The sequence below is a fragment of the Myotis myotis genome, unplaced genomic scaffold, assembly GCF_014108235.1.
Source record: "Myotis myotis isolate mMyoMyo1 unplaced genomic scaffold, mMyoMyo1.p scaffold_m19_p_6, whole genome shotgun sequence".
Lineage (NCBI taxonomy): Eukaryota > Metazoa > Chordata > Mammalia > Chiroptera > Vespertilionidae > Myotis > Myotis myotis.
This window is the reverse complement of record NW_023416368.1, coordinates 53,056,088-53,073,081: the sequence shown is the minus strand read 5'-3', so window position 1 is coordinate 53,073,081 and position 16,994 is coordinate 53,056,088. Positions and strand designations below refer to the sequence as shown.

The following is a 16,994-nucleotide window of genomic DNA, read 5'->3' as shown; positions in this document are numbered from 1 at the left end:
AGGTCTAACCCGCGGTACCCCAGGATGTGACCTTATATGAAAATAGGCTTATTGCAGGTGTAATTAGTTTAGGTGAAGTCATATTGGTGTAGGGTGGCCCTTACTGCAATATGACTGGTATCCTTATAAAAAGAGAAGCCAGAGGCACACAGAGAGAATGCACGTCAGGTGGAAGCAGAGAAGGAGTGTTGGGTCTACAACTCTAGGAACACCAAGGGTTGCAGGCAAACTTCAGAAGCAAGAAGAGATGAGTAAGGATCCTCCCCTACAGATTCCACAGGGAGCATGACCTCATTGATCTCAGACTTAATAGCTTCCAGAACTGTGAAACAATATATTTCTGTTTACCCAGTTTGTGGTGTTATCCTATATAATAAAAGGCTAATATGCAAATTGACCGAATGGCGGAACGACTGGTTGCTATGACATGCACTGACCACCAAGGGGCAGATGCTCAATTAGGAGCGCTAAGGATGTCTGACTGCTAGAGGGCACAGGCTGGGCTAAGGGACCACCGCCCCCCCCCCAAGTGTATGAATTTTGTGCACTGGGCCTCTAGTGTTAAAGAAGAAACTAAAACAACACCTGGAAATTGAATTGTCTTTTTTTTTTAATAATATCTTGAAAGGGAGTGAGTTCTCATTCACAAAGGGAGAGTGTGGCCTCCTAAGCACAGAGTTCACCCATAATAACGGGAGACGGAGAGGCAGAATAACTCTTATTGAGTAGATATAGTGGGAACTTATTACATAATCCCATGTGAAGAGCATGACTACCTTTAGAGGTAGGTATTATCCTCACTTTATATGAGAAAACTTAGGTTCAAAGAGTTTTTGTAACTTGGTTTGGACTGCACAACTAGTAAAGAGCACAAGCATTTTCACTCAGGGTCTGCCTCCCCAAGGGCCCCTTCCAGGTGATACTCACACAGCACACTTCCCAGGAGACAGTAATTTTAAGACATATGATCAGCGCTCAATTACTACTTCTTGAATATTTTTATTCTGGGTAACACAGGAAAGACTAAACAAGAACAAGGCATCATTATTGCCTTGAACAAACTTAAAGTTTATTTGGGTAAACAAGAATAAAGAATAATGAAGACATTTAGAGGAAAAATTAACTGCTACGCTGTGTTATTCAGACTGAATTGCAGAGGAGTTCATGGGGTCATGGAGAGAGATCCGGGACCAGCCTTGAGGCTGCAGTAATGATTAGTTTTCCTAGTAAACAGCTACCTGTGATAAAAAATAATTTTTCAACTTCTGATCCATCAATAGAGTACAGCCATTACTGTCACATACAGCACTCTACTTGTCATATATTCCCAATGATGATTGCATAATTGATAATCACATGTATATAATGATAACAAAACACTTAAAGAGAAGCTATTCATTTAATTGGCCCAAATGTTTTATTCCTGTACTAAGGACTGTTTGTTTCTAAAGCAAGTGAAGACCGATATTCTCTTGAACCTGCGAGTAGCTTATCTTCTGACTGTGTGTGTAAATCGCACAGAGATGGTTATCACACAGGGAGAACTTTGTGAGGCAAAATAACCTGGAGTCTTTGGTAAATACCCCTGCTGGGGCTCCCCCCGCTCAACCCCCACCAGACTTTTGAATCCTAAAGGGCCAGGAGGAGCACCTGGTACACCATTTCCAAATGCTCTAGCTAGAAGTGACATTGATGTACTCCCTTCTCCTTTAAGGACCACTGTCCCGGAGGCCAGCTCCCCTGTTGGTCTGGGACTTCTCAGGCTCCTCTGAAGGGAGGGAGGCAGTGACTGGGTGAGCTCAGGCACAGGGCTGCCTAAACCACACTTTCCCTGCCTCTAGCTCCTCCCAGCACCAGCTGCTGGGCTCCCTGAGCAGGCAGGGTCTGCTCTGCACAGCATGAGGAGGACACTGTGTCCTTGCACCACCCTTGCTGAGGGTCCCCACACTTAGAGCACTCTTCCCGGGGGAGCTTCAGCATCTGCTCCAGTTAAGGGACTGTTTAGTTAGCAACAGTAGGCACTTGGTTCCTGAACCAAGCTCATATTGACAAGACCAAATCCTGTGGTCAGGGGATTAGAAGCAAAGATTGTTTCCAGGTGCTGGGAGTATCCCTGCCCCCAGCCCTCCAAGTCCCCAAAGCCCATCTCCCCACAGCTTTCCTCTGTGCGCTGTGATAAGCCAACTTACCATTCATTTGGGTGCATCCTTCTAAAATGTCTGTGTGGTTTGAATAACCGGAACTGACAGTTGTACATTGGGGCCTTCAGTTATGGAAGGTAATCTTTTCATTTTAGGTTTTAAATTAGCCTATAACAACAAGACATGTTTTACATATTTTTTATCTTTGAAAAATCAATTGAAGCTTGTTTTGCTTGTTCCTTCCCAGAGAAGGAAACACCATGCACCTAGAGTAAAAAGGATCCTTTCCCAACTAAATGCATGCCTTCCAGGTAGTGACCCAGCTTTAGTGTGATACGTGCAGCTGAATCAGAATCAACCACATTCTTCACAATCATGTTCTTAATTTTAATAGAAATAAAAGTCATTTTGACACTGAGCCTGTCAGCTGGTGTACACTTAACTCATCTGTGTGTGGAAGGAATCAATGTCGTTGCATGTGTCCCTGGAGAGAAGGAGCAGCTGGGTGAAAGAAAGGCTCAACTGGAGTTTTTGGGGAAGGATGGAAACCTAAAAGGGTTTGGGGGCTGGGCACCAGGGACACTCCTCGTTGGCTTCCCTCTGTGAAGGAAAGGAGACTGGTACAGGAGAGTATGTCTGTCTGTGGGTATGTCTGTCTTCTCCCCCTTCCCCCAAGACGGCTCCATGGGTGACGGGTGATGGGTGACGGGTGATGGGTGATGGGCAGGATAAGGGTGGGCACTGGACAGGAAGTGAACAAGTCCTATTCTGTGTCTCAAGCAACGTCTTTCCATTTCCTCACAAAAGAGATTTAACACCCGTCTTTTCACTGTATACACTATAAATATCTATCCTTATTTTTCCCTGAATGTGGTGCTAATGAAAGCGAAGACCAGTCATCAAGGGTGAATTATTTAATGCAATAATGTTTTAATCGCTGAGAAGAGGCACACATAGTGGAGACGCCTGTGGCTAATGGATTTCCCTGGTAGGAGATAAAAGGCTGATTACACAGCAGAGCAAGGGAAGACCTGGTGCATTAATGACAATTTACAGGTCAGCTCACTTACAGGAGAGATTTAAAACGCACTATCTGTTTTCTAACTGGAGGTTGATAAGTATGATTTTTACGGACAGTCAACGTCCCTTCGTCAAGAATTGGTACTTGTTTGTCTTTGTGTGTCTTGTTAGTTTGGCCCCATAATATTTTACTGACTGGACCCCCAGATTCTTTCCAAATCAAATTGTTTCTGAATTGAATGGATTGATAGCGGCCAACCCTGCTTCCATTCAGCCTTTTTCTGCCAAGTTCAAGTCCTAATGCCCAGAAGACATCATCATATGTGCTGGATTAACTCTGACGAAGCTACCCTAGAACTAGTCTTGTATCACTGTGGGAGCATTGAGAAAATGCCACTCAAATAATTTTCTGGACCCTGTGGTTGAATTTGGGAACCCCAGTTGAGAAAGGCTGTACCATCAACCCCTATGGATTGAGTGCCTCCACACACCCCCATTTTTTCTTTCTTTTCCTCCTCTTCTTGCTTCTGCCTGTCTTCAGTTCCCCATCTCCATGCACCCCAGCTCCCAACCCCCACATAGTAATGCACTTCCCCTTCTTCTCCCACAGGGGCAGGAAAGGGGGAGCCCACTCCTGCTCCCTTACCCGTTTCACTGCTCCTTACCCTCTGTAATTAACATGCAGTAGAGTATAGCATGAAGTTAGAGACTATGGAGCGACACTTACAGGTTTGGATCCTGGCTCTGACACTTTTAGCTATGGTGACCTTGACCAAGTCTGTTCTGTGCCACTCTTACTTCATGAAAATTGGGGTACTGATAAGACCTACCTCGGGGAGTTGCTGTATTAAATTATTCAACACACATTAAGCAGTCAGAGCAGTGTCCGGCACATAGAACGTGCACAATCTTGCTACCATTAGTATAATTAGGACAGTTGTGTGGGAGGCCAGCCCACCACTCCTTGCCTGGGCCTGTGAATTCAGCAGGGCCTTGTAAGATGCCTGAACTTGGAAGGATGGGAAGGAAAGAAAACGTTGCCAGGCCTCTTTTTCTACCTATGTTTCGTGGTCATTCATTAGGCACCTGCTATGTACTGGATTAGTGGTTCTCAAAGTTGGAACCCCAGCTCTGCAGTACCAGCCTTTCCTCATCCCCAGATGTTCTGAAGGTGGGGCCAAGTAGTCTCTGTTTTAACAAACCCAACAGATGCTTCTGATGTGCTGGTGTAAGAACCAGTACCCCAGATGTAAAAACATAGCCACTCTGCTGGGCCGGGGAATGTGAACTTGAGTAAGACCCTGTCCCTGGCCTTCAGGAGCACACAGACTCCTTGGACAAACAGACTTGCAAACAAGAGCAACCAAGGGTGCTGAGAGGTCCAGTGGACACACAGAGCCACAAAGGACGGGGTGGCATTTTGAGAGGAGGGTTTGGAAAGGATTCCTAAAGAAGAAATGCTTGAACTGAGTCTTAGAAAGAAACTAGAACTCTTCTCGTTCTCAGTGAGGAGGGGGAGGACATTCATAGGAAGATGATGGGTGGACCCCACACAAAACTCAACTTTTCAACCTAGAGAGGAAGACTTTCTGCTTAGTGCATGGCTGCATCCCCAGCACCTAGGCATGCCGTGGTGACACCAGGAATGAACACAAAGCTCCTAAATTCCACATGTTTAATTTTCACTGAGTCACTTCTTTTCAGCATAAGATATTAAAACAAATCAACAAACCTACCTGTGAGTTTCTGCTTCACAGCACTCTATTCCTGAAAGAAATTAACTGATGACTGGATTGTTTAAGACACTGTGTCTTAGCACAGCTTGGCAGCATGAGGCAGGTTACCACTAAAGCTATGCTACCTCAGTAGCTCAGTGAGGCCCAGAGCACTTGCTTGGCACAAGATGTTTCTGAACCTGCAAGTCTGTCCAAGTGTGCGAATTATGGATGCTTCTCATAAACACACTGGTCTTCACAACAGAAACCATGACAGGTTCCTCATTAAAGTGTGATGAGCTGAGTACCCCAGACAGCGTGCTTCCTTCTGCTTTAGTTAAGGTCAGCTCTGCATGCGGAACGGCTGGGTCTCGGGCTCTTCCAGGCATGCTCTCAGGAGCCACCCTGTGCCAGCCGCTCGCTCTTCTTTCTTCTGGATGCCAGGCATGCTTCACAGTGTCAGAAACTTCCCCAAGGGCCCCTCTGCATCTCCACACTGACCCCAAGACCCGCTTCGTGGCCAATTTGAAAGATAGGACTTGTGCCAAATTAGAGCCCCGCACTGAGGTTCCCTTCCTCTCAGAGCCACTTCTGAGGGAGCCCTCCTGCGGGATTGCCTCCCAGCATCCCTGCGGACCCAGCCTGGCTTTGTGTAACCTGTTAATGACATCTCTGGCTAGCATGCTCTGGCCTCTGATCTGACAAAGCCTCAGAGGAGGGTGGCTCTAACCCGTGTTCCTCATCCAGTGCATCTAAGATCATAGGCACCATAAAGGACAGAGGGACCTGGAGACCATGGCAACCGCCTCTCACCCGTAGCCCTCTCCACTGTCTCCAAGGAGCAGGAAGCTTCCAGACACTGACCGTGCAAATGGTGAATGGAAGTTAGAACACATGGCATTCTTAAAACTGAAGTTGAAATGGGTTTTCCTTTACTTCTCTTATGCCAGATTTGATCTTTTAGATCAGGGGTGGGGAACGTTTTTTTCGAAGGGCCATTTGGATATTTATAAATATCATTCGAGGGCCATACAAGATTATCAACTTAAAAATTAGCCTGCTATATTTGGTTAAATATTTAACCCCTAATGCCTTGGTAGGGCCATACCAAATGATTTCACGGGCCTTGTATGGCCCTTGGACCAGATGTTCCCCACCCCTGTTTTAGATCAGTGGTTGCCAGCCTTTCAGATCTCACGGACCACTAGTGGCCCTCGGACCACCCATTGGCGACTGCTGTTTTAGATAGAATCGGGAAATAACCCCCCAAATTGACTTAGTAAATGAAGCCACAATTTTACTTTTTTCTCCATTTGATCTCTGAGTTTACTGCTGTGAGGAATACTTTATGGCTAAGCAAACAGCCTTCCCAGTATGGGAGAGCTATTGTCACGGAGCAGATTTGGCTGAAGGATGGCTTGAGTGTGCTTTAGAAGTATAGCCAATTTCATATCACAAAGCAGCGATTAGAGATGTTAATTATAAGTCACTTCTTGCTGAACCTCAGTTTTCACATCTTTAAAAAGAGGGAATGGAATGGGGCTACAAGTCTCTCCCAGGGTTAAGATTCTGTCAATTTTAGGTCTTCTCCGGAGCAGCATTAAAGATCTAAGGAGGAGGCAGGGAGAGCTGAGGGCAGAGAACAGGCCACCTTCGGTCTGCTCCACACACTCACACAGAGACACACTCATAGACACACACAGAGACACACACACTCGCACAGAGACACACTCACAGAGACACAATCACATACACTCAGAGACACACACTCAGAGACACACACTCACACAGACACACACTCACACAGACACACAATCACAGATACTCACACAGAGAACACATTCACACACAGACACACACACAGACAAACTCACACACACACACATTCACATCCTTCTTCACATGGCTCTCGTCATGACTGTATGCCCTTTGTGTCTAGGTGCACATATGAATTAGTTGTGTTACTAGTGATAAATAAGCAGAGAAAAAAAATATCATGTGAGTTTTATAATACCATATGATAATATTTTATATATACTTCAGTTTTGTGTTTTTTTAACTTTAGGAAAAAATGGATATGGTTTTGAATAAGAGTCTGTCATTTTTTAGCACGTCATGTTTACACATTACTTCATTTCTTTGTTCTGTTTATTTATCCGCAGACACATTCTCTGTGCCAATTACTGGGTTAGGCACAGGGATGGCAGAGGGACGATCGCTTGTGACGTGGTTATTCATTAAAATACCTTGAAAGTTTGACTTAATAAAGTTGAGATAGAAAGAGGAGCAGGGCCATGTAAGATCATCCATGAGCTTCCAGACAAGAATCATCACCTTTTAATAGACAGTTATTGCCCTGACTCCTACTGGCCCTCTCCGAACATGTAAACCTGTGGATAGACCATTGAGCTGGATGTTTTGAACTTGAAAACTTTGTTCTTTAAAGTGTATTTTTCTGTTCATCCAGTACTTCAATTTCCTATAAGATATGTTTTTCTTTATTTCAGTCCTTGCCCCAAGGGCATCCTTGGAATTGATATTTGTGAAGAGAATATATTTGTTAAGTACAAGTACCTTGTGCCTCCAGGACACTGCTGCTCCGAAATAGTCTGAAATTAGTTTTTACTACTCTGGCTTTGCATTAAAAGAAACCTCTAACAGCCATGTAGCATTTACTGCATCAGGAATCCTACCTGCTCCTCACCAGTTCCACGTTTCCTACTTCCCTCTCTTCATTTCGTTAGTGTGTCTCAGTCAGGGAGGAAAGGGCTACAGTTTATGAGTTAAATTAGTGGCTAGTGGTCAGTGTTGAAGGGGGTGTTGAATGAGTGTCATCACCAATGGGCAGGACATACATTCTTGGCCTTTTGAATGCATCTAAATTGGGCTGGCGATAGGGTGTAGAACTTGATAAACTACTCCAGGGTAGAGAAAAGTTTTGGTGAGTCAGTTCACACAGAAACCAGTGAAAACATTGATCCCACATTTCATCCTGAGCTACTGACTTCATTGATCTAAAGATTTGATTTGTTTTCTTTAACATTCTGTGTCCTCAATCATCACCATCTCAATGTATTTTACAAAAATGATTTTTCCAAAAGGTATTTCCAAGTTTAACTAAATGCAGGTAACTATGGAAGTTGAGGTTTGGTCTGCAGGGGGAGGGTGACAGCAAGTTCCAAGGGCCAGGGAACTCATTAGTAATGGTTTGAGAGAATGTGATGGCAAAGGAAGTTATGAGAGAGATAAACATCTATGGAACAGGTTAGTATTTTGTCAGGTTTGAAAACCAGAAGGAGATTTGAAAAACATTCAAGTTCATAGGAAGACAGCAGTTCTTGGTGGTTAAGGCTAATGTGAGGGTGCAACTGTGTTTGTAGACAAACTCCATCTTGTGCTGCTGGCTCTTATGAAGCTGAGAATGCAGTAATTAGCAAAGAAAGAGCCAAAAAATGAGGAAGAGTTAAAAAAAAATAGGATTTATGAACAGTACTAAGACATACACATCTAGGAGAGGTATACTGACATTTTAAATTGAAAATTAAGTCATGTTCAGTAGAAAATTAAGTCATGTTCATTTGCTAGACTTTGTGTAAGAAAAAAAAAATTAAAGACTATGAGACTCATTGCCTTTGATTTGAAGGAGTTAGAAAGTTAGAAAATATTTCACTTTCATAACTAAAATCATCACCTTGATAAGAGAATAAGATATACTTGTTTGTTTTAGGTAGGTGATAGGTGAAATGGTAATCACATAAACTATGATTATAGGTGAAATATCATGGCATAGAATTATAGACATTATGAACACAGAATCACTTTATTTTTCAGAATTGGATTTCTTAATAAGCTATCTCAGTTAATTGTAAAACAATAGTTATTGTTTGTCCTCAAACTTAGTGTCCCAATAAAAATTGTATACAAAACTACTTAGCAGTCTATTTTGTGTTAAATTTTTAAAAATTTTAAATAACTTCATTTGCTCTTGTAGCTACCAAATTTTTGGTGTATTATGAGAGAATTATTTTTTGCATGATTTGTCTAACAGCACTATTTGCTCACTGGTTCCAAGTAACTCTAACTCCTCTTATATTATTGTTTAACAGCTCGGCTCATCCTCTTCGGTGCCTTTTACATCTATTTTTTCTCAGCTTTCTGTGACGGTTGTGGTGCCTCTCATTATTGGACAGGTAAGGTCTCCAATTCCATCTGCTCTTTTCTTTACAGATCAAATTGTGAATTCTTAAAAAAAATTGTGAATTCTTACAAAATGTCAGGACAATTGAGGAAAAGATAGAGGACAAGACAGTTAAATGAAAATACAAGACTGTGCAACGCAGGTTTTATCAATCACAATATTCTCATCGTTTTATTTTTTTAGTTAATATCAATGTGCTTTAGATAGGAACACCTGCCCAGAATCTTGATTTTTTTTTTTTAACATTTATTATCCCTTCTTTAGAGCAATGCAGCTAGCTTGAAACATTTAGCAAACCGATACCATGTTCTGTGACCTCCGGTAAGGTCTCGGCATTTGGGGCCGTTGCTGGGAGCAAGCATCTGTCTTTGGCTGCTCAGAGCCTCCTCCAGCAGCAGGTATCCTATTTGTGATCGTGTAGTTAGTAAAATAAACATTTAATTCTATAAGCTCTTACATTGGATCCTAGAAAATTTACTTTCCTTTACCATTCTTATTGAATTGGACAATAGAATAAATTCGTACAAATTAATTTCTTATAACAAGGTCATAATAACCACGTAATTTAATTATAAGATATAGGTTTTAAAACAAGGTTGTTTTTCTACTCACAGGTAGCCACAGTAAAGAACAACAGAATTTAATGTGCTACTAAATGAATGAGTTTTAGGAAAGAATATATTTGGATGATCAAGGGCATAGACATGGGTTTAAGAACAAGTAGGTTCTAGACTTAGTTCTACTTCTTGTTTTCTGTGCGACCTTTGGCAAATCATTTGATCTCCTTAGTTCCAGATTCACAACTTATTAAATTGCATAAAAATAATAACACCCATCTTAAAAGGTATTCAAAGAAATAGGGATGCGTGTAAAGGTTTTGTCATTAAAGAGCCTGACACAGGTAAGTACTCCATAGCATCTGTCATCACCATCACTTCAAATTCCCTACAAATACTACACAGAAGGCAACTCTTTGAAATATTAACTATAAAAATGGTGTATGTATAGACATGTAGTATTTACAGGCTACCTTGGGTTAGGGTCCCTGGGAAACAGACACTGAGACCAAGGTTTCCATGCGGGGAAGTACCCCAGGGCTCAACACCTTCGGGAGAGTGAAGAAAGGACGGGATGAGGAGGAGGTGAACTGTGATGCAGTCCTGCGGTGGCCTCAACACGTCCCAGGGGTGCCCTGGAGCTGGGAGGACCCTTCAGACTGTCCTGCCTATCCTGATGCTCCTGTCCCTCCCACTCCCCATGGGAGGTGTGGCCTTGGGGGAATCTGCTCGCTCAGCAGAACTCCCAAAGGAGCTCAACTGAGATCTTTCAGCCAAGCAAGCAGCCCATTCCCGAAGGGATGGAATTGGGTGGCTCATCACAGCATCCGCTATACAGGCACTGATCTTTTTGTTTTATTTTAATTTTATACTTAGAAAAGGGACTGAATTTAGGATAAGGGGGGAAAATTTGAAAGCACTCAAAAATATAATTTAATTAAATATGACTGATACTTGAACAGTGCTGATCACAGAACAGGAACCTGAATAAATATTACTTCCCCCATCTACCTCTCAAACTTATTTGCCACATTTCCTACACTCTAGCCTTCCTGGATTTTTCTCAATTCCTGCTTAATTTTTCTGTTTAGAAGGTCTTTCTACCCACCGTACCAACCCAGCTCATTGTTCATTGACTCTTTAATTCATATCTTCTTTGAACCACCTATCTGATTTCCTGATTATCTGTATTGCAGCACCTCGTTTGATTTCTTTCTTGTTCTTTTTCACTACTTTCTTATCATTTGTTTCCCTGTTAACTGTGTGCCTCCTTGATTAGACTGTAATGAGTATAGGAACCATATTTGTTTTGCTTACCATTACATACCCAGAGCATAGGCCCCCAGTACATATGTGCTGAATGAATGAATGAGGGAGGGAGGGAATGAGTGAGAGTTCTATGATCAGTGAGGGAAATGCTGTGTCTTATAGAGACATAACAATACCTACCTACCCTCCTCAGATCTAGACAGTTTACACCGTGGATAGTATTAGTTTAAACCCATATTTATTTTCTTGGTTCTGAAAATAATTTCATTTACCAGCCAGGGCGCATATATTTTTCTCTTAGTGGATCTTGGAAATGTGTCTGTTAATAATAAATGTGTGGCTTAAAACATATGGACAAAGAAAATATCTTTGTCAGTCATTCAACTGTTTTTTTTTTTTAATGCAGATGGTTATATCATTTATATAATTAAGAATATTTAACCAAAGAGAATAATGAATTGTTAAATTTATTGTCCTTTACATGCTCAGTAGTAAGGTTATTAGAATAAATTATAAAGTAGTAAAGGTAGCCCAAAGTAGTGTAAGTGGTTTTTTAAAAGTACTCTAGATATCAAAGTGCCTATATTTACATCTACCGCCCCCTCCTATAATCTAGGATAACCGTCACACCCCAGCCTCCACCTGTAGAAACCACCTTGCCTCCTGCCTCCCCTACATCCTTCCTTCCATCCAGGAAGGCAGTGCCCCCATTTCTGCCTCAGAAATCTCATGCCTGGCATCTTCACATCTACACCTTCATCCTCTCTTGTCTAAATGCACCTCCCAAACTGTCTCTGCTGTGAGCCTCTTCCAGTTCCGACCCAAGGTCTTTGCTGCCTCCAGGGTGGTCCTGAGAACCAATCAGGTCAGTTTATTCCTCTCCTTAAAGCATCTGTTGGCTCCCTGCTGCCACTGCTGTGTGGCCCATACAGCCTTCATCCTCTGGCCCCAGCCCGCCTCTCCACAGGCATCTCCTGCCCCTTCATTTAGGCTCCTGTTCTGCCATATGCAGCCTCCCCCTCCCTAACCAGGCCCCTCATGGCCCCATGCCTTTCATCTTACTGTCCCATCTTTTCTGCCAGCAAACTCCTACTCATTCCTTAAGACTCGGTACACAGACCCCTCTGACGTGCAGTCCACCTGCTCTGACTCCCCATTTCCAGTTCCCCCAGGGTCTTGATGCATAATATTTATCAGGGGAGATTATACTTGATCTGTGAGCCTCCTGGAAGCAGAGACTCATTATAATAAGTATATTGAATAGCATACTCCACTATAGGGTGTGAGCTATATAAAAAGATTGCCTAAAGAAAACTATGAATTTACCTTCATGGAATCCCCAGCAGCATCCCCCCCCCCCCCCCCCACCCCGGTCTCCAGCTTTGCTAGAGAGAAACACATAGTTGGTCTCACCTTGCTTTAAATTCTTGAGTTCGAATTTAAAATGGCATACAACACTTCCTAGACGTCTCACTCGACTTCCTTATAGGGTTACTCCACCCTGTCCTATATTTTCAAGCCCCTTCCACTTCCCCTAACACTCTCCCACTCGCCCATTGCATTCAGGGCTCACTGCCTGCGCTTCTGCTTCTCAAACAGGCCAGCCTCCACCCTGCCTTAGACACTGCATCGTCAGTCCCTGTGCTTGGAACACCTCCCTCTCCCTCTCAGAAAGGAAAGACCTTTTCTCATCTCCACTCCACCCCCGCCTCGCTCGCTATTGTCCAGTATAAACCCCTGCATAACAGGGTAGTATCTGCTTCTTGTTTGTTTGTTGTTTTTGCTTTTTCTTTATCTCCTCTAACCAGACGGTGAGCTCCATGGACCAGGGACCCCTCAGAAAAGAAAAGTCATGTTCCTGCTCAGCCAGCAAACTAGCTTTTGAACATTTTATGCAAGTTGTTTGGGCTCTGTGTACCTGTGTTTTCAGCTGTAAACTGAGCAGGATAACATCTGTATGGCCTTTTTCATTACAACACTATGAAGTAATAGTGGGAAAGGATTTTCAAAAAGTTAAGTAGATGATGGGTGCTTATTGTATTCATTTATTATTGTTGTTTATACTTTTTACAAAATATACATTGGATTTGATTTTATATCCCCGACTATACATTTCAACAGAATATTAATGAAGAAACAAAATACTTTATGACAATTTATGGATTCAATGGAATAAAGGATAAAAATTGGAGAAACAATCTGAAGCCACCTTGAAGGAAAAATACATTTTAAAATTCAGACCTAACATGAAAAATTACCCACCTTATATCCCCACTCAAAAATCAGATAATAGATATAAACACCAGTAGGGGAAGGCAAGAAAATACCCTGGGGGGAAAACAAAGTGGAAACTGAAGTGATATATATTACATTTCTTGATTATCTCCAAATATGGGCACTTGTCACCTAAGGTGTGTTAGTCTCCCAGCTTGTGTCGTGCAGGTCCTGTAGTAATTAATATGTGTCTCAACTTGTTAGAAGCACAGGGATACAGGGATTCAAGTTGCCCTTTCACCGTTACTAGTACTTAATTTAAAATAAAGAAAATCAAAATACAGAAGGTGAAACAATAAAATAAAAAGCTGTGGAAGATTTTTCCCTTCTCTCTCCATAGGAAAATGCAAACAAGTTCATGAGAATTTGTGACTTGGCTTTGAATGCCTGAGTTTCTCTGAGCGCTGAGAGCAAACGAATGAGCACAGATTCTGAGGAAAGACACAACTGGCCCCCTCACCAGAGTGCCTTTGCCCTCATCTGCACTGTTGTTTTTCCCCAACAGAGGGAATTCTCGGGCACCCATCAGGTTGTGCTGACCATCCCAAGCAAAGCCTTATTTCCTGTAAGGTTTTAAACATTTCTGTAAGCAAAGAAGTTTGGAGAATTATAAAATGACATGGATTCTTGACACACAGAGAATGTATGGAAAGTATAAGTGGCTGAACTAAGAGAAGGCGAGGTTTCCTGGAGTTTATATCCAAATCAATCTTTAAGGCAATATCAGCTCTACTTCACCCAGTGGCTTATGAAGCATTTTCACAGTTTCCTGGCTACACAGACCAACACCTGCTTTGTGAATTTAATTTGAGAGGAAGATGGAAAAGCTCTATAGAGCCTGGCAAGGTATAAAGTGGTTTACTTAGAAAGCACAGATAAATATCACCGCAAGACTAAAAACAGCGAAGACGATCTGTTTTCCTCTAGGGGCGTTGCCTCACTTGTCGGTTTATCCAATCCCCAAGTGCTGGTTGTTTTCTTTATCAAGATTAAGTGTCCAGGTTCAAGCGCTGACATGTTTAGAAGAAAAGCATTTTAGGGAGGAGGACGCAGGACTCAGGAGCCTGCACTTGCCCCATTGAAGGAGTCATCCCCACTCTGAGCCTCTGAGCACTTAGTAATGAAGAAAGAGATGATTAGGCTAACAAAGTCCATCGCTGCTTAGATTAGAAACGTGCCTTGGCTTGAAAATGCCTTGGACTTTCAGGTTATACCTAATTCACATGTATTTGTTTATGTTGTCAGAGGGGCGATGGTAGGAAAGAAAGACACTTTTATGTTTGGCATTAGAATCATACATGCTGTAACCTACTGCAGAGACATCTTTGTGTTTTTAATCATTTTATTTTAAAACAAGATTGGAGGACAGCATCAGTTTCAGTAATGCTATGTCATTTCCATTTATTTTCCTTCCTGAATGAGTTGAGTTGTACTAAACTTGGGCAACTACCAGGTTTATGCTACCAAGCACAATAGATTATGAAGTGACCTTTTAAATGAAGTTCCTCTGTAGCCTTTGAATAAGCCACACCACCACCACCACCACACATACACACACTGTAACACATGAACGTGGGCCATCTGGGTACCTTGAACGCTATTATCCTAAATTTATACCATTCTAATACATCAGTGCCTAGCACTGTGTGACAGGCCGCTCTTATCTCTCCATACGTACTTCACCACACTGTGACATTAAAGAAAGAAACGAACACTACATACATTACTACGGTTTGGGATCACTTCTCAAAAACAACAGCAACATAATTTTTTATAAATTCAACTATAAATTTAATTACAAGATCTACTTTTTAAAAAAACTTAACCACTGTTTATACTTAAATGACACTTTCCCCTTCATCCCACTGCACCTGAGCTTCCTCTCTCTGTCTTGTGCCTGCGGTCAGCTTTCTGCCAGGACTCCATTTACTAAGACTGATTTCACTCACTGAGTCCTTGAGAACAGACATGGTTTATTGAACAGCCATTTGTTCACAGGTTTGTTCTGTGAGTGGTTTGTTTTGTTCCTGAGTACCTGTGAAGGTATGCCCCCTGGCAAATTAAGCCTTTTTAGTAACAGTAGAGGATGGCAGAACCCCATCAGCCTTGTCAGGAGAAGTCCCCTGACCTCATTATTGCTAATGGATCATGGTAATTCAGCCTGTTGTGAAGTCTCATGTTCAATTATGCAGGATAATGAGTGACTCAAATCGTAATATGTCTCAACTGGGGTCCGTATTATAGGGCTTGTTCAGCTTCTTTCAAAAGTGATGGGTTTTAAATAGTGGTTCAGTCTTCTGTCCCAATGAAAGTTATCACCAATATTCAGACTGTGCTGATTTTAAATATCTGATTTGGTTCTAAAATATGAGAGGATTGCTCTATAACTTTATATTTCACCGATCCTTTTTGAAGGAAAGTTAGGGCAGGTTTATTCATTGTTAAGTGTTAATTCTGAAATTCTAAAAGCATGCAAATGGCATTTGTCTTTGGATTCACAAAAACTCTAGATATTCAGAGTTTGAATTATTTAAGCTCCCACAACACATGCACTTTTGCTTTTCAAGCATGAGTTATAATTTAATTAAAAACTTCTGGTGCGTTGCTAACATTTTAAAAATTAATATGTTCCATGGATCACTTTCTATTATCTGCTGTCTTGAAATTCTTGAAGATGTCAGATTTTTAAGATTCCCAAAGTCGCACTCAAAATTGTCTGTTGAGGCAAAGGGGACTGTGATAATTACACACATCCATTAGGATGAACAGAGGAGATAAACTTTGGGGAGGCTTAATGGGCATGTCTCAGTGACAGCTAGCAAAGAGCATTTGGCATGATAAAGGATGGATTTGAATGCACTTGAAAACATACTCTTATTATGGACACCAGTGGAAGCTGCACCACAAATGTTAAATTCCCCAGAAGAAGATTGGGGTGGCAGGGATGCTTTGAAATCCACTGTGGCCATCATCCAAATTACTCTCTTTCCTTTCTGTCTTCCTGCTGTCAGAATCGTTTTGAGATGCCCAATCCCACTCCCTGAAAAGAGGCCGCCTGTTGATCTCTGTGTTTCAGATTGTCCGAAGGTACATCAAGGACTGGCTTGAAAGAACAAAGCCTCCTTTCGGTGCTATCAGCAGCAGCGTGCTCCTCATGATCATCTACACCACCTTCTGCGGCACGTTCTCCAACCCGAACATTGACCTGGATAAGTTCAGCCTTGTGGTCATACTGTTCATAAGTAAGTGGGACACGGGAGACCTTCGCTGTCCCCTCAATAGCAAAGCATAGCATGTGTGTTCCCTACATTCATTGTGAATGTTAATTTGATTAGAAAAGAATACTTAGTTTCATACTCTATGTGCTCAGTGACTTTACCAAGTGCATCTGTTTTTTACAAAGACATCAGTAATGATACGCACATGACTTACTCTCTTATGTCCTTTTATGTCTGATTTGCAAGGGTTGATGCCAGGTGAAAGAAGTCATAATATCTGTCCAATTCAAATGTTAAGTTGAGCACTTTTTGCCAATTTTATATTATTATAACTTGAGCTACTCTTATTCTTTATCATAAATCAAAAGTAGAATTTCTAATGTATACTATTATTTTATAACAGTTGGTTAAAATGTGAATATTTACATCATTTTCCTATTACGGTATACCCAAAGTAATATCATTTCATTGTAAGAAGTAGCAGACTATAAAATGCTTACCTACGAGGCTCAAAAATTCATGTATGTGTTATCTATAGCTGCTTTCAATTAGAAGGTAGAACAGAATAGTTGCCATAGAGACCATATGGCCCTCAAGCCTAA

General features: G+C 41.9%; 1 protein-coding gene across 4 annotated transcripts in view; it reads left to right on the top strand.

Moving 5' to 3' along the window:
- Positions 1-16,994, top strand: part of SLC10A7 (solute carrier family 10 member 7) — a 194,909-nt gene that overhangs the window by 148,203 nt on the left and 29,712 nt on the right. For 3 of the 4 annotated variants that reach the window (XM_036312951.1, XM_036312949.1, XM_036312950.1), the window contains 2 exons: positions 8,983-9,066; positions 16,251-16,416. In XM_036312951.1, the coding sequence (XP_036168844.1) occupies positions 8,983-9,066; positions 16,251-16,416 (250 nt within the window). Of the gene's footprint in view, positions 1-8,982; positions 9,067-16,185; positions 16,417-16,994 lie in introns of those variants that run through there. The other variant, XM_036312952.1, reaches the window with a different exon arrangement.